Source organism: Ischnura elegans, chromosome 12 (genome assembly GCF_921293095.1).
Source record: "Ischnura elegans chromosome 12, ioIscEleg1.1, whole genome shotgun sequence".
Taxonomy (NCBI): domain Eukaryota; kingdom Metazoa; phylum Arthropoda; class Insecta; order Odonata; family Coenagrionidae; genus Ischnura; species Ischnura elegans.
The window spans coordinates 43,682,622-43,708,221 of NC_060257.1; the positions used below are offsets into that span (position 1 = coordinate 43,682,622).

Below are 25,600 nucleotides of genomic sequence, written 5' to 3' on the forward strand. Positions count from 1 at the left end.
CGACATTATGTTATTCTGAACTCTAATTTAAAAAATGTGTTTGGTGCATTTGAAACACTAGTGCACTTCCCTATACGTTACAACTTTTTTGGTTTTCTTCATCGCTGCTTCTCTTCCATCTTTTTTACTAATTGAATTATAGCACTCTTTACATCTTTTTCGTATTACTCTGGTCGCACCTTCGTACTTTTTGAGAAAATGTTCTTTTTTTTTAGAGGCCGGTGGTGTTGCAGCTATCGTTGGTTGGGCAAGTAATGTGGAAATAATGTTCTCACGAAATTGTAAAATGCTCAGCTTTTTCTGGTCATCTATTTTTTTATGAATGCACCACGCATTTACTAACATGGTGCCACAAATAAGCTCAATCATAATTTTCCTGTACCACTTTATGGTCTTCCTCAAAGATGTATAGTAAGAAGACATTTGATCAGATATATCAACACCTTTCTTTGCAGCATTGTAACTCACGACGGTATCTGGTTTTCTAACAGACTCGCTGACGTCGACTAAAGTACATTTATGAGTTTTGCACGTTGTCAACATGAGTACAGGCCTTTTGTCTGTCCACTTCACAAATTTGATTCCATCTGAATTTTGTAGACCTAATATCTCACCCTTTTTTTGTTTGATTTTTGCGGCCTGGGGCAAATGTTTTCTGTTAGAGCGTAATGTTCCACACAGGTATGTATTTTTCTCTAATAGCTCTTTAGCTAGAGGAACACTTGTGTAGAAACTGTCCGTATATAATGTGCGACCTTCATACAGGAGTCCATTCATGAGCTTCATTACAATGTCATGCGCATGTCCCTTTTCAGATGAATATCCTCTTTTACCAGAGTATACACTCATATTATAAGTGTAGCCTTCAGGAAGGCAGAGCTTATGCAGTTTGATGCCGTATTTATGTCGTTTACCCGGTATATATTGGCGAAATAAAAGACGCCCACGCCAGGGAACCATGCTTTCATCAATCACTACTTCTTTTCCAGGTTTCACATGTTTTTGGAAATTCTCATTTATTTTATGAAGAATTGAGCTAATCTTATGTAAACGATCTTCACATCGCGCTTGATTGTTATCGCAAAAGTGCCAAAACCTCAGAATAGCTAGGAAGCGATCCCTAGGCATAATACTTTTTATTAGTGTGTTCATGTACATTGGATCATTCGACCAATAAAGACGAATTTCTGGAATATGAACAACACCCATAATTAGTAAAATACCTATAAATTTATTCATTTCTCCGAGGGTAACCGGTACCCAAATTTGCTGATGTTTTCGGGAAGTGCCTACTTCATTTTTAGCATGCGAGTTTGTAAATTCATTAGCATATCTGTTAGTTTCCCTTACGATATACTCCAGCATATCATCTGTAAGAAACAACTTATACAGATCAAGAGGACTTGCACAGTTATTTGCCGACAATGACAGCTCTAAATCTTTGCAGTGTAATTCTAGTGCGGACGTACGCGTAGTTACTGGACCCCACTCAGTGTTAGGAACTTCTTGAGTTTCATCACTAGATGAATCTGATGTCTCTGAACTGAAGTTACTCAATTCCGATTCAGAAGAATATAGTATTCTTTTACGGGCCCCCTGCCTACGCGAACAACTTGGTTGGTTCAGATCGTCTTCTGAATCGTCATCAATAAGCTTGCTAATGCAAGCCGGATCCAACCCCCTCTTCATAATCAGTCAGAAGTGAAAAAAAGTCAGACAATTTAGACTAAAAATTATAATCTCCACTCCGGTCCTTCCCTCTTCAAGTGTTATTACAACGGTATATCTCTGTAATCCTCATAAGCCTGTTCAATAAAAAATAATGGCGGTATATTTCCGTAAACTGGAAAGTTTCAGCTCAGATATGCAATGTCGTGAATTACTATGCAATTACTATCTTACCTTTAGGGTTGAATTATCCTACAACTGAGATGTCCTTCCAGTCAGTTCTTATCTGGTCCTACATTCTTCTAGCGTTCTCATGATTGAATGTCTTAGTAATCCTGAGAAACCTGTTCATTATAAAATAATGGTGGTATATTTCGGTAAACTGAAAAGTTTCAACTCAGATATAAAATATCGCAAATTCCATTACAAGTACTATCTTACCTTTTGGGTTGAATTATCCTACAAGTATAATGACCTAATGCTGACACAGTCTGCCAAAAGACTCCCTGTGTGGAATATGTCGACTGATCCAATGAAAAGAGAACCCGCGGAGAGGACTGAACAGAAAAAAGTAATTGACACTGGATTTTGACACTTTCTAGTTACTTTGTTATCGCGATGCAATAAAAAGTATCAGAACTGTGATTCGCCGTTTTATCTTCACGACAATATAACAGTACCTCAGGACGATCAATAAGTACATATTCCTTCCGATTTGATGGGTGGACTGAAATAGCATTTGACGATGAAGTCTTGTGGATACAAAGTATACGTCTGAAAGCTAAGAAGCATAAAAATTATCATTGCTTGATAGTGTCAGTAGGGATTTGAGTTTTAGAGACACTTTATCCCTCTCAAAATAGCATTGATTGAAAAAACATGACATTGCTCGACGTACCCACGGCTGGGTCACACCGTCTGGTGGCGGAAACTAATGTGACCCACCGGTGGGTCACGCCGCCCGATTGAAAAACTAATGCTCCAAATTTCGATCTAAGAGCTTTGTGTATTCACAGTTGATACGTAATAAATAACGTATTATAAGTATATAAATAAACATAAATACTAAATAACTAGGTATTTGAAAACAGTAAATTAGAAAAAGGAATATTATAAATATAATGGAAAATAAAACTTTTCTTTATTAACCCGCCGCCCGATACGCTCTATTACTGGTACCAAGCCGCCCCCAGGGCCTGCATTAGAAAAGGTGAGCCGGGGTGAACGTGTTAATAAAAAATGCAGAAAATATAATAATAAGTTGCAACAGGCAGAAAAGCTTATGTTAAAAAAAGTATATAAAAAATCCGAAAATGATTGATGAACAAAAAAATTTTAATTGATAAGAAAAAATCTAAAACCTCGTGGAATAGCGAGAAATGGCAACTACTTGATATCCCAGCAGAAATACAGTCATTTCCAGATGGTTCATTCATCGGCAGGTCTCTTAATGCTGTGTTGGATTCTAGTCTTAAAATTTCATCATTATTCAAAATTTCAGCAGCGATCGTTTCTTATGCAGCGAAGCGGTGATGATGTCATAGCTAACAATTTCTTCCATTATTATTTACCGTAAAGTATTTACAATCATAAAATAGGAATGGTATTGAAAATTATAAATTTCATAGATCATATCATCATGATTATAAGTGCCGGCAAAGAGCCCTAACTGTAGCTTATTTCTCCGTGAAATTCGCATTGACCCGCCCATCAGCAACCTGAGTGACGATTTATGTAATCAATTGAAATGCACAGTGGCTGAAAACACATGTACCTTCCGTGTAGTGATATCCGAACACCCTATTGCTCTAATTGGCATCATTTTCATCAACTTTAAGAATCAGCGTATATAAAAATCGACTAATTGTATCAATAGATTTCTCTTCCTTGACCTCAATTATACAATGATGATTAACGTCTAGGAATATCAAAATTCTAGTTTCTTTTTTAAATTTATGTACAATTGAATTCCTTCTGTAAAAAAACATTATAACAATCTTTCATGCCTTAATGTAACAATTTATTATAATCATTACCGTTTACAGCCTTGTAAAAGACATAAGAAATATGTAGAAACACAGGCAAATAAATTTGCATTACCTTTACATACATATACTCCGAAATGTTAATCATCACTGATTGTATTTGTCCAACAACGCAGGTAATATTTGGTCCGTGCTCAGGATGAAGGCAATCCCATAGCTTTTTACATCACTCGGCACGTCCCTGAAACCATCGCTGGCACCAACCTTCAGCCAATCAGATCACAAGGCCTCTAACGGCGATCGTAATGCCACGCTTGGCTTTTAATTGAGTGAAAGTTGTAATTGTGGAAAGTGACGGTGGGAATGACGGTGTAAATCAGAAAGTGATTTGTCGAGCGATCATTCGTTTTGGTCCTTGAAAACCTATCCTTTGAGCTATCATTCTAAGGGACGGCAAAAATGATCGCGACATTCAGGCTTAACTCTAACCCCTGAGTAAAAATACCTTCTTAGGCGCTCGTTGAAGATGGACCGTATGGAGGGAGTGGGTTAGGGTCGGGGGATTGTGGGTAAAGTCTGAATAACTCGATTTTTTTCCATCCCTTTCGAGGGAGAGCTCTAGCGATCGCTCAAATGATAGCGAAACAATGACCATTTCACGCGATAATTTTCCACGATGGCTAGAGGGATGGCAATCCATCCCTTTTTACATCACTCGGGACGCCCCTGAAACCATCGCTGGCACCGTCCCTTAGCCAATCAGAACGCAAGGCCAAGGAATGAAAGTTGCAATTGTGGAAAGTGACGGTATAAGCGATGGAAAAAGGGACGATGGGAATGACCGAGTGAATCAGAAAATGATAGGCCGAGCGATCACTTGTTATGGTCCCTGAAAACTTATCATTGTAGCTATCATTCTGAGGGACGGGGGGGGGGGGAAATGATCGCGACATTCAGGCTTAACTGTAACCCCTGAGTAAATACCTTCTCTGGTGCTCGTTGAAGATGGACCGGATGTAGTGCGGTCGGGGGTTTGAGGGTTAGATTTCCGCTGCGGTGTATTAGATTACAGAGCCGAGTTGTTAGGGGGAAAATATAGGTCTACCCCCCTACCCCCTTCGGGTGAATGGCAGATGATGAGCCGGTGACGGCATTCGAAGTAGAGGGGCTTATTATTGCATCACTCGATTATTGTTCAAATGAAGAGGAGGGAGGCCAATTAAGAGGTGGATAGGGGACGGTTGGGCGCACTTATGATTTTTTTGAATAGGCGGTCTGCGGCGGCGCGTGTTTGTGGATTGATGTTCGTACGATGGGAGGTAGGGGTTGGTATTGCTTAGGGGATAGTTTCGTCTTTCAACCCACACTCTCAACGCGCGCTACGCATGTCCCCAAGGGCGTACCCAGGATCATAACTAGAGGGGGCAAGCCACGGTCTAGGAGGGGGGGGGCTAGCCAAGTGGTGACATTTCAGCATGGAAAATGTAACGAAATCAACATTTTAAGAGAATTATAACAGCGCTTTAATAGTTTCTGATATTATTTCCTTGAAAATATAGTTTTATTTTAGTCACATAACTTATACTAATACGTAAAATTTTTCGTGGGTTTAAAGAAAATTTGTTGAAACTTTCGTTTCAATTCAGTACTGATTTGGGTTAGAGACTTCTGCAATTTTTGCTTCTATGAGGTGGCAGCTGCCCCCCCTGCCCCTCGCTGGGTACGCCCATGCATATACCCCAACCCCTAGAGTAATATAGAGAGAGGTCTACGAAAATATCATGCCACATCATGGTATGGTATCTGAAGGAGGCGACCGACAGCTGAGGTCATTTGCGCCATGAGGCATGAGGTTTGGAAGGAAGGGTGGAGAGAAACCTGGCGTCGGCATTAGACTGCACTTAACGAAAGGGGCCAAGGGGACCACGGCTTAACGTACCATCCGGCGGACGGAGTGTTGCGCTTGAAATGTCCTCCACGTAGCATTCAAGCTGGGATCGGGCAGTCTTTGAAAATTCACTGCCACTGCCTGGATTTGAACCCGAGCCCACGGGGTGGGAAGCCAACACTCTGGCGACCTCACCAACCCGAACCCCATATCGATGGCTAAGTTTTAACAACACGTATCTCAAAAATAGCAACTTTTCAGGAGAGCAATCACAGATTAATTTTTTAATTGTATAAAATTGCAATTGAAATTAAAAGCCAAAAATACACACAAATGAAAAAGCATACATTTGCAAACAAATGGTTGTTTTTTGCTTAATTTTTTTAAATTTACAGTATAAGCAGTACTAACTTGGACCGGCCAAATTTTGAGATACGCGTTGTTAGAACTTAGCCATCGATATGCCGCAAATCCTTAGTGCTGTATTCATAAAGACATAAGGAGGAGAAAAAACTCATAAACGGACGCGATAAATTCATGCAAAAGCTACAACTAAAAATATTTTTCTCCATTTTAATAGGGTAGTTTCCTTCATCAAAGAAAACAAAAGTCATTGATTGCGATTCGTTACGCACTGTTATTGTATTCATTATACAAAAACTATTTGGTTTTATAAATCCCAATTAGGACGAATGTTAATGGTCAAATTTAACCCTATTTAAAAAAGGCCAGATTGGCGCAATTCCACGTGACGTCACAGGGACCTAGTTTCTATACGAGTAGCTAGGAGTTATACATCGTCTGAGATTACCAATGCATGCATGTGGCACAGAGCTGAGGGAAACATTTCTGTTATAATCACCTATTGGATTTGCCTGCGGTCGGAAAGTTTCCTTCGTTTGATAGGATATTAATAATCCTTATTTAAGCCAAGCGCTACCTGCTAGCAGAGTACTCCGCAACCTTCTAGCAGCCTGCGTCGTAGCGGCCCTCATAGCCTCGCACCAACGTGGCCTCACACAGCGGAAGCCAGGTCCAGAATGACGTAACACAATCTTTTCCCAACATTCACGCTTAGCCGTCGCGTTTCCGCGCGCTTGAAAATGTTCACTTTTCATTTAATCGCGATTCCTGAAGGGATGCTGGACTATTTCACTAGCGCTAAAATACTCCGTCTGTACTCTGTGCATTATGACCTATTTTCGTAAAGCGTCTGGAAGACTTATGATTTGGATAAGGCCTCATTCATTATTCGCCACTCTTCTACGAAATGTCCGTGTCTTCCTGACATCCTGTCTCTCGTTACGAAGAATGTCCTCGTCTCTGACTCACGCCGGTTCTTGGCAAGATATTTGAATTCCACTTGGACCGCTTTTGATTGAATTTTTGAACATTTCCCAACCTGCCGGCATTCCAGTGACATGCTGCTATTGAGTTGAAGAATGAAGAGCGAACGCGAAATATGCTGCTCCGTCTGACCACTCAAGTCACGTAAAATCCCGAATAATAGTACCCACGTAAAACAAGTTTTGAAGAAATGGAGAACGTCAACTTTCTTTGGACTTCTTAATGCCAAGTTCCAGATATTTCACAACAGGCATCTCACTGTGTGACGTTCATTGTCTCCCGTGCTGGGTAGGACTTCCATTTTTTTAGGAATCGAGTTATCTCGTTTACCGAGCACTTGCAAGACAAGTGAAAGGTGTGCAGTTGAGACATTCGGGTTTGGCCGATTAATTTAAGCAACGAAATATGCTCAAGTGATAGACCCTTGTCTAAAGGCCTCAACTCCTAAATTCAGGGCAAGTTAAGTGAAGTTAAGTTTATACGAACGTGGTATATTATCTTTCAATTTTCCACGGAAAATCGTCATGGCTTCTTCTTCAGCCACCTTAGTCTTTTTAACCATTTAACTTGCCATCCAAGTTCTGTAATTCATTACCCCCACCTCAATAAAATGCTTATCTAATCTGGAATCAATTACGAGAAAATTGTACGAATATTTAAGTAACCCTAGTACTCTTGTTTTTGAAATGTAAGAATCTGTGTGGTGATTAATTTGATTTTTGTTTGATTCTTTGAATCCAATTATTGAATTATTGATTTTACTTTGAGCAGAATATTATATGTATTTAGGTATTTTACTATTACGGGTTTCCTCGAACACCAATAACCCATTCATTCATTCATTCATACAGGGAAAATGTGATTAAGCCACAGGATGGGTAAAAGCCTCGAGACAAGATAATGAATGCGATCGCTCACTCCAAATGCTTATGCATTGGATAATCCAGTGTGAGCCACTGATTTTCGCCATATCTGTCTGGGTCTACATATACAGGACTCGTCATACCCAAATCTCTTTAGGATTACCCTATCCGTTGGTAACACAGTTCAAGGTGCCTCGTACGCAACAAGCAAACTTGGAGTAACATGGCAACTTATGATTCGGACCAACTAGCGAATTATCCCAAAATACCATAGCTCATATCAAGCATTAATGATTCATTATACCTATTAAACTATATTTTAATAAAACAAAGAATTATCAATGACCGTCGCTACATGCCTTAAAATTCCATTAACATGAGAGTTGAGTTTTGTCCAAGTTGATGCGTTTGGTAGATGCTTTTCTTAAGGTCAAACCTTGCGAGCTCTCGTCAAGTTAAGTCCAACCAAACATTGTAGAATACCTTGAAACTCTCGTTAAGTTACGTCCACTTAAGTTGTCAAAAATATCGTACAATACCTCCAGCTCAATACGCAGAATGCCTTCCTAACTTTGACTTAAACCTCTTTCAAACTGACTGCGTTTGGTAGACGCTTTCCTTAAGGTCTCAACACGCAAACTCTCGCAAAGTTACGCCAAGACAAGTTGTCGAAAACATGGTATCACATCTCTAACTCACTACGCAGAGTATCTTCATGACTCTTTCAATATGACTGCCTCTTCTTATTCAACTTACACAAAAAAATTAAGATGAAGAATAGTAAATGCCTTAGGAACGAGATAATTATTACAATGGCTCCTTTCTATCCGTTCATGCTCTGCATTTCCCCCCTGACGTCCATCACATGCGTTTAGGCACATACATACATACGTACGACTCTTTTACCCCACTCCCTTTAAGGTTTTCCCAATCCTTTTGTTCCCACGACCAAGCCCCCTTTCTTTCTTTAAGTTTTCATTTTTTAAAGCCCTTTGGCATGCGTCTTGTGTACAATACTCGTCCGCTTCCCACCCTCCCCCTGCTTATTAACCTCCCCTCATCTTCTCCTTCGGCCACACATAGTTCTCATCCTACCGATGCCAACCACTAAAGCCTTTCACTATTCCGTGACCGAAAAAGACGGGGAGTTGTTCAGGGAGTGGGTACATAACCCTTTCGACATTTTCTCCCTTCCATTTATACCAGGGGCGGTCTGGCTAGGACGGATTGTCGGCAATCTCCCTTAGGTCGGTCGGACCCGACCTAAGGGAGCTTTTTTGGATGACTAAAATTTTAACTTTGTTTTTACACAGATCTTTTATTAAAACATGTTTCTCCGGATCGATGGATTTTTCTTCCTCATAGGAAAATCCTCTAAAATCGCTGGCACATGCTTGGTTTCGTTAATAGTAGGGCCCTCTTCGCTTTTATAGCGTTGGGGTGTTTTTCCCTCGTCCCGTCCCTTACGCACCTTTCCTTTCCCAGAGGCGTCGACAGGCTCCTATCGCGGCGGCGCCTCTTTCCTTTTTCCTTCCTCTCCTGCCCCTCCCCAGGTTATCGGGCGTATAAGCCACTGGCTTGGTTCCAGGCCCGAATGTGTTGTATCCATCGAAGGATTCGCCCAGAACCCTCATACTCTCTGTTCCTCTCTCTATGTTTCTCCGGTCAGCGTAATCTTCATCTGCATCTACAAACTAACCCATAAGCCGCCTAAAATGGTGTGTGGCAGGGGGTGTTAGGAAACCAGACTGGTTAATATAAAAAACAAAATGCCTGAACAAAATTACGACTGGCATTGATTAAGTCCTTAATGGTACGGGGAAAAAACGAATTCCAATATTCATCCGTTCGGAAAAAAATCTCTCTTCATTCTATGGCTTCTGTTGGGCCTAGAGATATAGTGGGGTTCTAATATTATGTTCTCCGTGTCGCTCATAAAGATATCCATTCTCAATTGTCCAAGCAATCTAAGCCTAGCGCGCAGCCTCCGAGTTCATCTTACTCTGCCATGTGAGAGTTATATTTTTTCCTTCGTGAATCAGAATTGCCAACTAACAAATTTCCTGAAACTACTTCCCTTCACAATCGAGTCAAAGTTCCCATAATTTGCTACCATAACATGGTAACCATTTCTCCCGGGTTATTTGCGTCAAATACAGATTCATATAGAATACCATAGCATAAGACGGGCCCCTGCCGAGGGCCCACATTCACCCCACACCGCCCCTGATATGTACCCCATTTAACTGGGGTCCTCTAGAGAGAAACCACAGTAGGAGCGGCCATATTAGAACGCCCCACACAGTGCACGTGCTTCCATCTATCGTCCCGGAGGGCGAATCAAGGGGCATTAATGGGGAACTTGGTGGGGAGGGGTTTAGTAACAAAAGAATCCCCCCCCCTAAAAGAAACCCAACCATGCTAGCACGTGATTGGTCCAGTCCACCCTCTCCGTCAAAAAAAATTCCGATCTTAAGAGGGAAAAAAAACGAAAAAAAAAATTCTCCATTCTCGTTTGGAGGGAAAATTTGATGGTTCGAAAGGCATTGCGGGGGCTACACGACGGAGGGAAAATATATAAACAAATGAACGCACAAAGTGCGTGTTCTTTTTTTCTGACGAGAGGAAGAAAGATATGGGGGGACAGGCGGGTTCAAAATCTTTGGACGTCCGGCAAGCATTGCGGAGAGAAATGGACTTCAGAGATTACAACCCTTTTGTGCCACTTTTTTGACGAGTGACGCAAGCGGGAACATGGCCGGCATCCGAAGCGGCAAGTTTGACGATGAGCGGGCGATCTCATTGGTTGCTTCCTGAAGACTCGCATTTGATCTCGGTCTTGAGCACATTTTTACTCTTTAGACCGAAGAAATTCATCCTCAAATTGGCTATCATCATCATGATTACTGTTCAACAATCCTAAGATTGATTTGACGCAGATTTCCACTCAATACTTCTATCAGCTTATATATTCACACCTACTTATTTCTTCTTTTTCACATGCATCTTTACTTTTCCATATAATTCATTCGAGGTCTTCCTTTCCCGTTCTTACCATCTACTTGTCCCTCGACGATTGTCTTCATCGGGCTTTCATGTCTACTATGACTTCCACGGTCCACTTGCAATAATGATGGGGCTGGAAATACTTTCTGCGACACATCTCTAACGACAGTGCAGCGACTATTAAAAGACATGTTCTCAAGCATATAGTTGGGTAGTGGTCTCGTTGAATGACTTGTGTGTAATTTTAAATACGATTCGTCCTTGCCATATAGTATTCTATTTACTTTGTTAGGTGTTTTTCATCTATCAACCATATTGTTTCATTTTGCATTCGTTATTTTCTATACATCTTTTCCACTTGTTATTCATTCTTAGCGTTTCGGCACTTGTTATCGATTATAGATTTTAGCACTTGTTATCATTACTTATGCTTGACAATACCATACATATTTTAGAATAACTTTAACCATCATTGTATGCTTATATTTATGTACTGGTTTTTGCCGTTGGAATGAAATAAAGAAATAGAGACATGGCCCATGGCCTATACGGTTGTTCTGTCTTCTTTTCTCTTCTCCTAATCTTAGATGATAATTAGTTGTGAAATAAATACGATAAGAAAAAAATAATAGAAATAAGTTGCTGAGTTAGTCCGTTCTTTAGAGGGTTTAAGGCCGTGATATCTGTTCAGGGGGAAGTTGTTAAAAAAAAAAAAAACAAGGATATTGCAGACGAAAATTTCACAAACACAAATTTCTTAAATCTTGACTCCACCAGAGGTAAATGAAAGAGCGAAGTTTTTTTAGATAAATTCTAACACCATAATTCTCGAACTGTTCATTTATTGGATCAACCAGAACTTCCAACCCTCTCGCCGACTGGGTAATCAATGCCTGATCATCCGCGTGCCTTGCTGATTTAAACATCGCTCCCCCAAACGTTGACTCGCTATTCTAAGCTGCAGAATTCATACATTTTCTTCTCTCGATGGATTCAAAATACTTCATTTTTATGGTTTTAATCTGCTTATATGACGAGTTCTCTCTGACATTTTTAGCGATTCTTCCTTGGTGTTTTTTTTTGTTTTGATCAAGCCTCATAACATCGTATGACCTATATCAAAATTTCAATGTTAAAACAAGAACGCAACTTTGTTTTCGATTGGTTTATTCATAAATATAAGGCCTCATGATGATTTTAAAAAACCGAAACCGGTAGTAGAATTTTATGATATACGAGTGGAAATCACAATTCTGTGCTTCTATTTTAACATGGCTCATAAAATATAAAGTGAGAGAACAATTGCATAGTTCACCAATTTTTTCGTAGACGATTGCGACAATATTTAAAAAATAAATGTGCTGGTATTTTTCCACCGCCAACTTTTCAAGCGATTCGCGACGAAAAATTGACGGCTTAAACCCTTCCCTAGATAGTTGATTGCGTCATGCGCTCTTGTCTTGCGGATCACTTCTTCCGCGTCTACTCGATGGCCTTACAAGTGGTTCTCCGTTTTTTTTTTTAAACACTGAGCGATTCATTCCCTCAACAAAACAATTCTCGATTAACTAGTTCATGAGCCACTGGAGACTCGGAAGCTGCGCGCTAGGCTTAGATTGTTTGAACAGTTGAGAATGGATATCTTTAAGAGCGACACGGAGAACATAATATTAGAGCCCCACTATATTTGCAGGTCCGACAGCAGCCATAAATTAAGAGGTATTTTGCCCAACGGATAGATATGCGAATTCCTTTTTCCTCCGAACCATAAAGAACTTTAACAAATCTCAGTCGTAATTTCGTTAGAGCATTTCCTTTTTATGTGCAAATGGCTGGTGTCCTAACGCCCCCTGCCACAGGCCTTTTAGGCGGTTTGCGGGGTAGTATGTAGATGTAGACGAACCGGAACTAAAACGATGTTACCTCACTCAGTTACCCAACCTTAAGGTTGGGTTGAATAGGTGAGAGTATGATTTCCCTTAAAATAAGCCTAAGGCATGTCAGTTTCACGCATTCAGGATAGGGGACCAGTCCCATTACTTGGGCTACCTCGCACTTCGAGGATTTTATTTGGGGGTATCCGAAGGCTTCACTCAGGATTTGTACCCGGGATAACTCGATCAGCAGTCGAGCGCTCTACCCACCAGGCTTCCACGGCCCAATGACGTCACCAACTCATGAAAAAACGGGGCGGCGACTTTGGTATTCTAAAAATTTTAATGAATCTTATAAGAGGATTTTGAATAGGTGAGAGTATGATTTCCCTTAAAATAAGCCTAAGGCATGTCAGTTTCACACATTCAGGATAGGGGACCAGTCCCATTACCTAGGATCCTCGCGCTTTGAGGGTTTTATTTGGGGGTATCCGAAGGCTTCACTCAGGATTTGTATCCGGGATAACTCGATCAGCAGTCGAGCGCTCTACCCACCAGGCTTCCACGCCCCAATGACGTCACCAACTCATGAAAATACGGGGCGGCAACTTAGGTATTTTAAAAAATTTAATGAATCTTAAAAGCAGATTGCTGAATGAGGAAGATTATCTTCAGTCTTAACATAGCTTCCTCTTCCATCCACCGAATATTTTCAATAAAATGCGATTTTGATTCGGCATGAACCATTTAAAATGGAAAAATGGATTAAAAAATGTTAATCATCAATGTTTTCCATGATGCTGGGCATGGCGACCATACACCCGACTAAGCTACCACTCTCCCTAATCATGTCACCAACTCATGAAAAATGGACGGCAACTTTTGAATTTTATTATTTTTATTGAACTTATAAGATAATAGCTTAATGCGGAAGATTTTTTTCGATATAAACATATCTTCTCCTTCTATCTACCAAATATTTTCAATGAAATGCGACCTTAGGTCTGAATATGAAGGACCCCATTATCGATGGAGAAATGGATTTTCAAAATGACTCCATTGTTTTCCAGAATATTTTGCATGCCGACACAAGCCCCTAGGCTACCACGCTCTCTAATGACGTCAACAAGTCATTCAAAATGGGCGGTAGCTTTCGTATTTTTTATTATTATCATTAACCTTAAAAGGTATTAGCTGAATGAGGAAGATTATTTTTCGATATAAAAATATATTCCCCTTCCATCTACCGAATATTTTAATTAAATAAAAATGTTGGTCTTAATGAAAGGCTCCATTCTCAATGGACACATGTATAAAAAAATGTTTCTGCCTTCAATGTCTTCCAGGATGCTTGCAGGATATCCCAATAGGCTATTTTTTTATTATTTTTATTAACCTTATAAGATAGTAGCTGAATGAGGAAGATTTATTCGATATAAACATACCTTCCCTTTTCAGCTGCCTTCCTCTTCCTTTTACTAAATGTTTTCATTGTTTCCATATAGGTTTCCGCAGAGAATTCGACTGTAGGCAGAGATTCTTCCGGGTTTCCTTCCGCGTTATCCATTTCACTGGACAATATTTCGCCAACCTTCCAGTTGACTTCCTCAAGTCCACTGAAGTGCCGATGCAGAATTTGGTGTCCTATATAACCTTATAGGAGAATGGCTGAATGAGGAATATGTTTTCAACTTAATGTATTTTCCTATTCCTCTTACCAAATATTTTCAACGTTTCCGTGTAGACTTCCGCGGAGATTTTTACCATAAATAAGCGGCAACTTTCGTATTTTTTAAAAATTTTTTAGCCTCATGAGAAAATAGCCGAATGAGGAAGATTTTTTTCGATCGAAATATATTTCTCCCTTACATCTACCGAATATTTTCGATGAATTGTTATTTTAGGTCGAAATGGACGACCCTCAATGGACAAATGTATTTAAAGTATGTTTCCATCTTGTATGTTTTCCAGGATGCTGGGCATGCCGACCACTCACACGACCCTGTTGCCGCCGCCAGGGTCGCCCCTGCCTCCGGACGCGCCGGGTCTCGGATCGGGCCTGCTCATTGTTGGCGGCGGACTAGGGACCAACGGATACCGCGACAAATGCCGGCGACTGCCTTTCCTCGGGGACAGACAACGGGAGATGTGCGGTCTAAGCGAGAACGTCCTCACGGTAAGCAGGCCCGTGCTGAGCCGCCGGGACATATCCCGGTGCGCCCTCCAGCCTGATATCTTTGCCGCCCTCCTGTTCCAAAACTGACCAATTTTACACTCAGATATGGTATGGTATTTGGAGGAGGCGACCGACAGCTTAGGTCATTTGCGCCATGAGGGAAGGGGTAGCTAAGGAAGGGTGGAGAGAATTCCTGCATCGGTATTAGCCTACTCTTAACGAAAGGCGCCAAGGGGACCACGGCTTAACGTCCCATCCGACGGACGGAGTGTTGCGCTTGAGATGTCTTCCACACATCACTCAAGCAGGGATCGGGCAGTCTCCGAAAATCCACTGCCAGGATTTGAACCCGAGTCAACACGGTGGGAAGCCAACACTCTAGTCACCACACCAACCTGATCCTCCCTTCATACTCAGAATACCCACATTGATCAGTTAGCATGATTTCAATGATTTCTCGTTTAACAGCATAATTAACACCGTTTTAAGTAAATGAAACAGTTTATAAACACCCCCACATCTCCCGGTAGTCCTCCTCTTGCATAGTGGTAGCGCCCTCTGGCCATAACCATTCACCGCCCTAAGAAGGGGTCCAGCACGGGCCTGACGGTAAGCAAAGAACACCGGAGAACCCATTTCGTTAAGCCGGCTTGGCATCAAATACAGGGTTATCATAAGCGCTCTAAATCGCAAGCGAACCACGCATCAAATACAGGGTTGTCATAAAAGAATGGTGCAGTTTCAGCAATTAATAGGGAGATAGTAGGGAAAGGGTGGTAGAGATTTTGCAGAGGCTGCCTGATTCCAGCTTCAGGGCCTTGAAGAGGACACTTCAAGTACAGCACTCCGCCTGTCGGATGGGATTAGTTGCCTGGTACCCCTTGGCGCCTTTTGTTCGGAGTAGGATAACGTCGATGCCAGGTTTATTTATTTATTTCCATGCCTGCGAACACAGTACTGTTCGGTCTTTATATCCGGGTTTTGGATAATATTTAACAATCAAACGTTCACAAACAACCTGCCCTGGATAAGGGTAACTTACCCAGGCGGGCCCACCGCCACCGAAGCCGGTTTCGCTTTTTCCAGTGACTAAGGGCGCACATGCTTAAATTTATTAATTATCTGAAAAAACTGTTTCAGACGACAAATTCGACAGCAAAAACATAAACTGTTAGTAATTCTATATAGGGAAACGAGCTCGACGCCTCTTTAAATTAACAGTTAAAGAAAGGGTCTCCAATGGCCGTAAAATTTGGCACCACTCTTCAAACTAAAACCAGAAAAACATCCCATGGTAGTTTATGGGGATACAACTTCCTTGCCAGGCACTCTATTCTCCTTCTATTAATTTAAAAGGAGCACGAAATCCTATATTGACCCCTTGACTAACTTTTATTAAGACGAAATATTTTTCTATGATAAATACTTCCCTATTTACTACCGACTGTTTCTCCACAAATATCTTTACTGGACATTTGAGAAATTGACGAAGTTCATTCGAATTTGAAATAAATACAAATCTGAATTTAATTCAAAAACTTCATTGAAAGGCAGAATGTTGGTAGGCGCTTCTACCACCCTTAACGCGCCATTCTACGAGACTCTAATCACTGCCCGGAGTTCACCAAATTTTATTGTTGAACCAAGTACCCCTCTTCTTTGTATGCATTCTGCAGTTGGTAACAAAACCCCCCTTTAAGATTTCCTGGTTTGGTATTTGTGTTGGAAAAATGTATTCTTTGGCATGCAGGCGAATTTCCATTTCCAAGCCAAATAATCCGCACAAGCTCTTCAAATGGGAAGACGACAAATGGTTGGAGAAAAAGTGGGAAAGCAAAAGTTACCCCAACGTAAATGATACCTTTGGAAAGGGGTTTTTGGGAAGAATGGTGGGGGAAGTTGTTAGCTAGAATAGGGTGGAAATCTTTTCCTTCTCCGTTCTGAGGAATTGTGTGTACCCCCACGGATTCGAGCACCCCGACCTCAAGTTTTTGTAGGTACTCTCGCAGAGAAAAGCCGAAATAAAATAATCGCAATCAACCGTAATGGATTACGAAGAAAATATAACATGGGGCACGAGACTGGGAAGATATTTCTCCAAATAAATGTGATTTCTTCGACAAAGTTGAAACTAAATCTGAAATAAAATTTTTTAAACGTTATACCTCCAAAAAACATATGCAATGCACAAAAAAATGGTATTAAAAGTAAGAAAATAAGCTTATCGCCTCTCGAAGAATAAAGAGTGAGCGCTGATTAGATTAATTATGAATGTATGGTTAGGTAATTTGAGGAGGCGACCGATAGTTAAGGCCATTTGCCCCAATGAGGGAAAGGTATGGAAGGCTTGTAGAGAAACCGGCATTAGCCAGCTGTTAATGAAACTCGCCTAAGGGGCCACGGCTTAACGTCTCATCCCACGGAAGGAATGTTGCGCTTGAAATGTCCCCCACATTACATTCAAGCAAGGATCAGGCAGTTTCTGAAGACTCGCTGCCGCCGCCGGGATTTGAACTCGAGCCCACGGGGTGGGAAGCCAAAATTCTAGACACTACACCAAAGTCCTTTGGATTTTCGATTAAACACTACATACTATAACACTACGAGGGAGTAGTGTAGAGAACTGCCATCCAGAGGACTCTGCACCACAACAACCCGATCCCCAAATGAGTGTCTAAGAGCATGATAGGTGAGTAAGGATTGGCACGCAATATTTATTTCTAAACCTAATCGGCACCCACGCTTTTTTCTTAAAGTGATGAAAAGCTTTTTCACTTTTTGGTGTATTCTATCCTGATTTGAAAAAAGCAAATTTTTTATTTTTTTTCCATTTTATTTTCATTTTCAACATTTTAGGGCTGAATCATGCAATCGATTAAAATTGAACCGTTTAAGAAATTTCTGCCTGAAAATTTGTATCTAACTTCATCTAATGAGAAACGATAAAATATCATTTTACAACTGGAAATTTAGTTAACTACTTTAGAGCACAATTGAGCAAAGTTTTAAGTGTTTTGATAATTGAGTGCTTATTTTTCATCAGAAGCAAGCAAGTTTACATAATTTCATGGCAACCCGACAGTGGAGAAAGAATTAAAAACCAATCACAAGATTCCATCGATGAAACAAACGAAGCAAGTTCGAAAAAGCGTAGAAAAATCAACCATTGAAACCAAGTTATTCACACACAACAAAATAGATTTTCTTATTTCCCAGAGGAGCTGAGGGAAATTTCATGTCTTCCATAAAATTCACGAATTATCTCAGTAAAACTTTTGACTATCTATAGCTGAGATGTAGCAAATAGGATATCGGGTTGATGTGGTGGCTAGAGTGTTGACTTCCCACCCTGTTGGCTTGGGCTCAAACCCCGGCGGTGGCAGAGAATTTTCAGAGACTGCCCGATCCCTGCTTGAATGTTATATGGAAGATATATCAAGCGCAGCACTCCGTCCATCGGATGGGACGTTAAGCCGTGATCCCCTTGGTGCCTTTCGTTAAGAGAAGGCTAACTCCGACGCCGGGTTTCTCTCCACCCTTCCTTCCATACCCTTCCCTCATGGCGCAAATTACCTCAACTGTCGGTCGCCTCCTTCAGATACTTTACCATACGGCAGGACAATAATGATTTGGGCAAGAAAAGACATAACGTTTGCATTGGACAGTAGACAGAATATACAGGATCCTACAGGAGGAATATGCTATCTCAAAATGGGTGAGACTACGCTATTGATTTGATGATAGTCGCCCAAATAAATCGTATAATTAAGCTCAAAAATTGTTTCAGACCATTATAATCGCAAATATTTGTCCGACCTTTACTGTATAACGTCCTTGAAAATCCAGAGTATGAAAAAAATTCGAAAAGGTTGGAGACCCAAGAGAAACCGTTTCCATGGCAACTGCAAAGTGCATCTAAAAATGTTTCCGTTGCCATATTTTAGTAGATAAGGAGTTGCGACCTCATGTTCATACACAAAAATGCTTCAAATTGCCTCCCCTACCACCTCCTGAAGTATTACAGATTCCTCCTGAAACAACCTTTAGACTGTTGAGAAGGGCACAGCCACAGCAACCGACGAATATATTTCCTGAATACCTCTCTAAGTCACTCCTAATGATCATGTCTCACATGAGTAGCTTTTTCAAATTCCACTCATTGGGTTATGAGAAATGACAAAAACCCAGATGCAAAGAGTTACAAAAAGGAATATTCTCGTCTTACGTTTCCGGTTTCCTTCCATGAATACCTTTTGCACAGACATTTTTGGTTTGTTTCCCAAGAGTCCATTGTGCGTTTGCTTTTCCAATACGCGGAAACGCCCATTCTTGCGAACTCGAATTGAAAGACGCATACATGCTGTTCATACCCCAAAAAATTCTTTGGCATATTTTCCTTGGGTCGAAAATTAAAGAAAAGAAAAATCTTCAACGAAGCAAACCAATGAGTACCCCTTTTAATTACGTTAAAATGCAAGGTTCTTTTTTGCAACGGTTGGGATCGTTCTGGTGAAAAAAAGGTTGGATTCGGGGAGGAGTAGGGTTTTAAAGTGAGGGAGTTTGTTAGCAAGTTGGTGGGGTGCTGGTTTAAAAGGCTAGGATTCTTCCCCCCCCCCCTTCTTCCTTCCTCTTGGAAGTATTACAAGGTGCGTACAAATAGCGTGTGGCGGAGGAGATAAGGAGAAACCTTTTTGAGCCAATTAGCCGAGAGGGGTGTTCTCCACCCACCCACCTTCCTTCCTGCTAACCCATCCTCCGGCATTTCCCTCTCCCTTGCGCGGGTCGGAACCCATCCCACCCTTCCTTCCGTGGCGTAGCTACCGCTGCGTTCGCTCGCGAGGAGTAAAAAAGAGGGGCTTCCCCGTCGCCACGCCATCTCTGATTGGGTCTGGTAGTGAAGACTTCTCGGGTGCTCCACCGGGCGGGTAGTCTCCTCCATGGCGGCCGACTCTTCATCTACATCTACATACTATCCCGTAAGCCGCCTAAAATACGTGTGGCGGGGGTTGTTAGGACACCAGCCGTTCACACATAAAAAGTAAATGCTCTAAGGCAGGGATCTCCAAAATACGGCCCGCGGAGGGCTTTCATCCGGCCCGCGCACTCGTTTCAAGTAGCGCGCGATTCTCGCTCGTTTAACTCGGTAAACGTTGGTATCGAATACTTCAGTAATCGGCAAATTTGCTATTCGGCCCGCGGGGCGATTCGGAACTTGGAATGTGGCCCTCGTGGCCCAGTAATTTGGAGACCCCTGCCGGAAGGAAATAGGGTGGTTTCCTATTATTTTTTTATTGCCTAAATCGAAAGATTATTACTCCTAGAGTACGCATTTCACGCTCTTAATTTTCGAATGACGATATCTATTTTTCGCGATTAAACGAAAAGTAAAAATTTTCAAGCGCGCAAAAAAGCGACGGCTAAGTAGGAATAATGGGAAAAAGTCCGGTTCCCGCTGCCGGGTCCGTTCGCCCGTCCCTTTCCTCCCCCCGACGAAGGCAACTAACACCTCTAATAGAATTATAAACTTTTTACTTTATCATAATATCTCTGCCTAAATAGCATATTTGTAAAGTACCGGTAAAACGGGGTGAATAGAAACAATTTTCAACTTTGGTTTGAAATTTTGCATATTTGTAGTTGTTCCATATAAACAATTTTTTTCCCAAACACAGCTATTAGACCAATTTGTTTCTAGTATTTAATTTTTTAAATTTTATTTGATTTTAAAGAAAAAAAATTAAAACATGGTGTTTCTATTCACCCCGCAATTGGGGGTGAATAGAAACAGTACTTCAATTTCATGTTTTTTTCTATTTAAACGAATCGGGGGTGAATGGAAACAGTTAAATATGGTATTTTTAATTTGTAATGGATAAATACAAATTTATTTCTCAACATAATGATTTAATTCATTACATAAACAAATGAAGTTACATAACTGTAAGTGAACAAATTGAATAGGTAGACAATTACCGTATTTAACTAGATTAAACTATGATAAATAAATTGTGAGATCAGACTGGTCATCTTTGAAAAATTTTTCTTGCGAGGTGAATAAAACACTAAAAATGATTTATTTCTATTCACCCCATAAATTCTGAAAACCTAACCTAAAAAATATGAATAATTTTTTAAATAATATTGCTAAAGTTAAAGCTTAAAATAAGCCTGAATCTTTTATATGAATAATTAAACTATGTTTTTTACAGCTATTTACTTTTAAGAACACTACGTATATTGACTTACCTGGAAAGTTCAAAGTGGATAAAAAAAACAAGAGTCACGTGGCAAAATTCAACATGACAAACAAACAGGAACCAGTGCTGCCAACCAAACAAACCATTATTTCACTTTCATCCAAAAGTGTACCAATCTAAAAAAATAATAGTTGCCGCTGTTTACCCATAGTTATGTAGGAAATAGATTATACATAAAAAAAGAAGTTTCGTTTCTATTCACCCCAATGTTTCTTTTCACCCCGTTCTACGGTACTAAAAAAGCTAAGAAGAATGATATAAAACACGAAGTGCTCCTATCATAAATAACGAAACGATCGAAAGTTAAAACAAAACATGCGGTATAACAGCTAAAAAATAACTTTTTTTAGCCTTCAACTAAAAAGTTTTTAATTATAATAACGAGCACCCGCGAAAATGTTAACGAAGAATTACGGGTAAATTCAATACGTAATAGAAGAAACGCTATGATTGGCCACCTTCTGCGTAACTCCCAGTAGACCACAACTTTAATAAAAGCGATGTAGAGGGACGCGCAGGAAGAGGTACATCAAGAAAAGAATACCTTGAGGAGATCGCAGCAGGATGAAGGTATAATGATCTACTTCTACATAATACCCTGCAAGCCGCCTAAAAGGCGTTTGGCAGGGGGTGTTAGGACACCGGCCGTTTACAGCTAAATAAAATTAAGTGCTCCAACGAAATTGGGACTAGCGTTTATTAAAGTCCTTTATTGTTCGGGGGAAAAACGAATTCCCATATCTATCCGTTCGGCAAAACATCTCTCTTAATTTTTCGCTTCTATCGGACCTGGAAATATAGTGTGGCTCCAATATTATGTTCTCTGTGTCGCTCTTAAAGATATCCATTCTCAATTGTTCAAGCAATCTAAGCCTGGAGCGCAGCATCCGAGTCGCCAGCGGCTCCCAGCCCAATTCGCTTAACATCTGGGTAACACTGTCTGTACGCCCGTAGCAGTTTTTGACGATTCGTGCATCCTTCCTTTGTATTTTATTCAGTTCGAGGATTAAGTCTTTCTGCACCGGATCCCATACGCTAGCTGCATATCCAAGGTGCGGTCGGACGAGAGCGAAATAGCACCTTTCTTTTACTTTCTCATTCGAAAATCTTCCCACAATACGCTTGACGAATCCTAATTTCTTCAGGGCTATGCCGCAAATATTCTTTATATGTGTTCCTCACGTGAGGTTCGAGGTTATCGTAACTCCCAGGTACTTCACGTGTACATGATGTAAAGAGACTGGCTATGGAAAGAATAAAATTGGATAAACCAACTACCTATAGGGTTGAGGAGAACAAGAAGAGATACATAGACTGCTCCATGAATCTTATGCTATTTTTATGCTCGCATAGTATTTGGAGGAGGCGACTGACGGGTAAGATCGTTTGCGTCATAGGGAAGGTTAGGCAACACTCGTTGCCGTCGACAAAAACTTTGTGTTTTGCTATTAGTAACTAGTAGTTTTATTCGCATGGTAACATGTTCATGTCCTTAGAACTCCCCTAATTTGTTGCGTATCGTTGTCCTGCCGTTTGTGGTTGAGTGCTTAGCTAGAGTCCGGCCATCGAGCGCGTTGATGATTAAGACTAGAATGAGTGCTACATGCCTATGTGGAATCACCGACTGCCAAACACCCTGGTGACGGCTTTAACGGTACCTAAGGTATTTGAGTGTTATTGGCTAAAATTACATTTTCGCAGAAATGAAGCGATCGAAAAAGATAGGTAAGTGACAATGATGATGAAATCGCAATTTAGCCCGTCTTTGATGATCTGTATCTCCCTTGCCACTGATTGTGGATAAGTAAATGACAAGTAGTCACTCTAGTAGTAAAGTTTGTTCCCTACAAAAATAAATACAGCTTAAATTCAGCTAAGAGGCATGAGTCCAAAATGCATCTTTTTGTCTTCATTCACTTCTCCGAAAATATTATTCATAAATCAATGCATAAGATAAATCGCCGACCTTAGTTTACGTCGTAATCACAGGATCATTTTTTCCAACTATCCTTCCGATGGACAGCTCCAGCGATCGCTCCAATGATGGCGGAAAAAATGACCGTTTCAAGCGATCATTTCCCGCGATGGCTAGAAGGATGGAAATTCCATCCCTTTTTCCATCACTCGACACGTCCCTTTTTCCGTCGATAAAACTATAGCTGACACCATCCTTAAGCCAATCAGAACTCACGGTCGCGATTGCAACGCCAAGCTTGGCTTTCAATAGCACGACCACGAATATTACAAAAGAGGATCCTCAATTCGGCCTCCAAATGTTTTTTTCTCCACCGCGCATTTAAATGGGTTTACAAAAGTCGCCACTTGCGTCGCTGACGGACAAAGATATCTCAGTTTCACCGGAAAATGAGGTATAATAAGGGGTGTTAACCGAAATTTATATACATGATGATGTGATTTATCAAATTCAGTACTTTTCAGTGCTATTCCTCGCAATAACAAACGTTACAATACAAAATACAGGAAAAAAGTGGATCGCATTGCACTCATCACCGCGCCGCGGTTATTTTTGAAAGCCGATTAAAATGCTACCGAAGCGGTAACTGATAAAAGCCTTCCATCGAATATAATTGGGCCTCCTCTATACAGTTCCCTTGCTTCAGCCAATGAAAACGCAAGGCCGCGATTGCAACGTCAAGTTTGGTTTTTTTTATAGCATGACAGTCGTAAATGCGGAAAGAGACGGAGAAAACGATGGAAAAAGGGACGGTAGGAATGACGGTGTGAATCAGGAAATGATGGTTCAAGTGATCACTCTTTTGGTCACTGAAAAAGTACCGCAGTAGATATCACCCTTGGAAACGGAAAGAAAGTTAACCGTTGATTCAAGCTAAACATAAGCTGCCGACGTTGCGCATAACGACAGTCAATTATTCCAGGAGGCGTACCCACGGATATAAACGTTTTCATTTGTATTCTGTGAATATATCTCTGGGCGTACCGCAGCAACGACTGCGTCGGAACAAAAAAAAAACATTGTATGCTCACTGCTGTGCCAGAAATGGCTTTTACATCAGCCTGTCTGCCACTCATAGGGCTTTCAGGGGTCAACTAAGCTCCAACATTGGTTTTGTATCACAAAGACTTTAAAATGTTTACATTATTTAAGGAGCGATAATTATATTATAATATTATATGACTTCCTTCGTAAATACAACTATCCTTCCTTTAAATACTATAGGCCGGCCCTGTTTACCTCCATTCTCACAAACCTTGGTACGGAGTAATGAGGCTCAAGCTGAAAGTTACCTTTTCATTTAAAAGTCCCTCCACAGGGAACAAAGCTGGAGCATTAGTTTCGACCGCGGCGGATGGAGGCGCTGAGAATCATTACCACTCAGAGCCCTCTATAAACGATTTCTCAAACTACCACCGCCTTAGTGTCAGTACGCGCGGGAAAATAAACCAGAGGAATCGCAGGACAGTATATACTGGGAGCAAGTGCATGAGATTCAGGACCTAGATGCTAAATAAAAACAAAGGCTTGGGAATAATAAGAGATAATAATTCACTATGTAAATTTAAAAAAGTATTCAAATGGGTCGATGACGATTTTTAGTCAAGGGGATAATAAGTCACAAATTATTTTAAGAATGTATATGCGTGACGAATAGCGATAGCTTCAATAATACTTTCAAAAGAATACGTCAATTTTAAAAATGGACAAGTAAATTACCAGTGATAAGTTGAATATTATGCTAATCACTATGATGTTAAACTTTATGAATCGCCCTTATTGTTTAATCACAATTTAATTTCGTTTATCTTATTCATTTGTGTTTACTATTTTTAACTTTTAAATGGTCACATTGTTTATTCATCCCAGCAAAATATTTCGCTGCTATGTCAGATCATCATTTGAGATAACGGCTCCACCAAGTATTTCTTTCAAGTGAGTTTCTCCTTCGGAATGATGATACGTTGGGGAAAAAGAAATCCGTTATTTTGTCGGTTAGACGGCTGTTGTGATTGATATCGTAGATCGGACGATTTCAATTTTATTTTCGTAGTCAAGGTGACATTTCACATTACATAAATTCAATTGTTCAATTTCAAATTCAAAATAAATTCAAAGGAACAATTTCAACAGGGACACCGGCATTAAAATTAGCCGTACTTGGCAACCCGTAATCAGAAAAAACTATCAACAAACCACTCCTCCAACCTCTCGCTCCCCTCCCCCACCACCTAACACAGATACCGATATATTAGAATTTAAATTCCCAACTCTTCAGAATCCCATGAGAAAGCGACCTGCATCGGTCGGGAAATGTTGGGGCCATCCAAGAATTGACGCGGCGACATAGCCCAAAAGTTTTCATTCAACATGAATTCAATGTTTATTGTTTCGCCTAGTCAGTTGTGAATTACAGGGTGTTAGAAATGGAATTCAACAAAGTGAAAATTCCCTAAGTTGTAATGTTTTTTTTATAAAGGCGAAAACGCAAGCAGGACGGCTAAAATTGTGAATAGTGTTTATGTTTCCAATACTGTAACAGGTAATTACTTGCAATTTCG

At 40.6% G+C, this 25,600-nt stretch overlaps 1 protein-coding gene across 1 annotated transcript in view; it reads left to right on the plus strand.

Annotated features, from left to right (window-relative positions):
• Positions 1-25,600, plus strand: part of LOC124169581 (protein Wnt-1-like) — a 272,576-nt gene that overhangs the window by 225,373 nt on the left and 21,603 nt on the right. Inside the window, exon 2 of the mRNA XM_046548223.1 lies at positions 14,603-14,807. Within this exon, the coding sequence (XP_046404179.1) occupies positions 14,603-14,807 (205 nt within the window). The remainder of the gene's footprint in view (positions 1-14,602; positions 14,808-25,600) is intronic.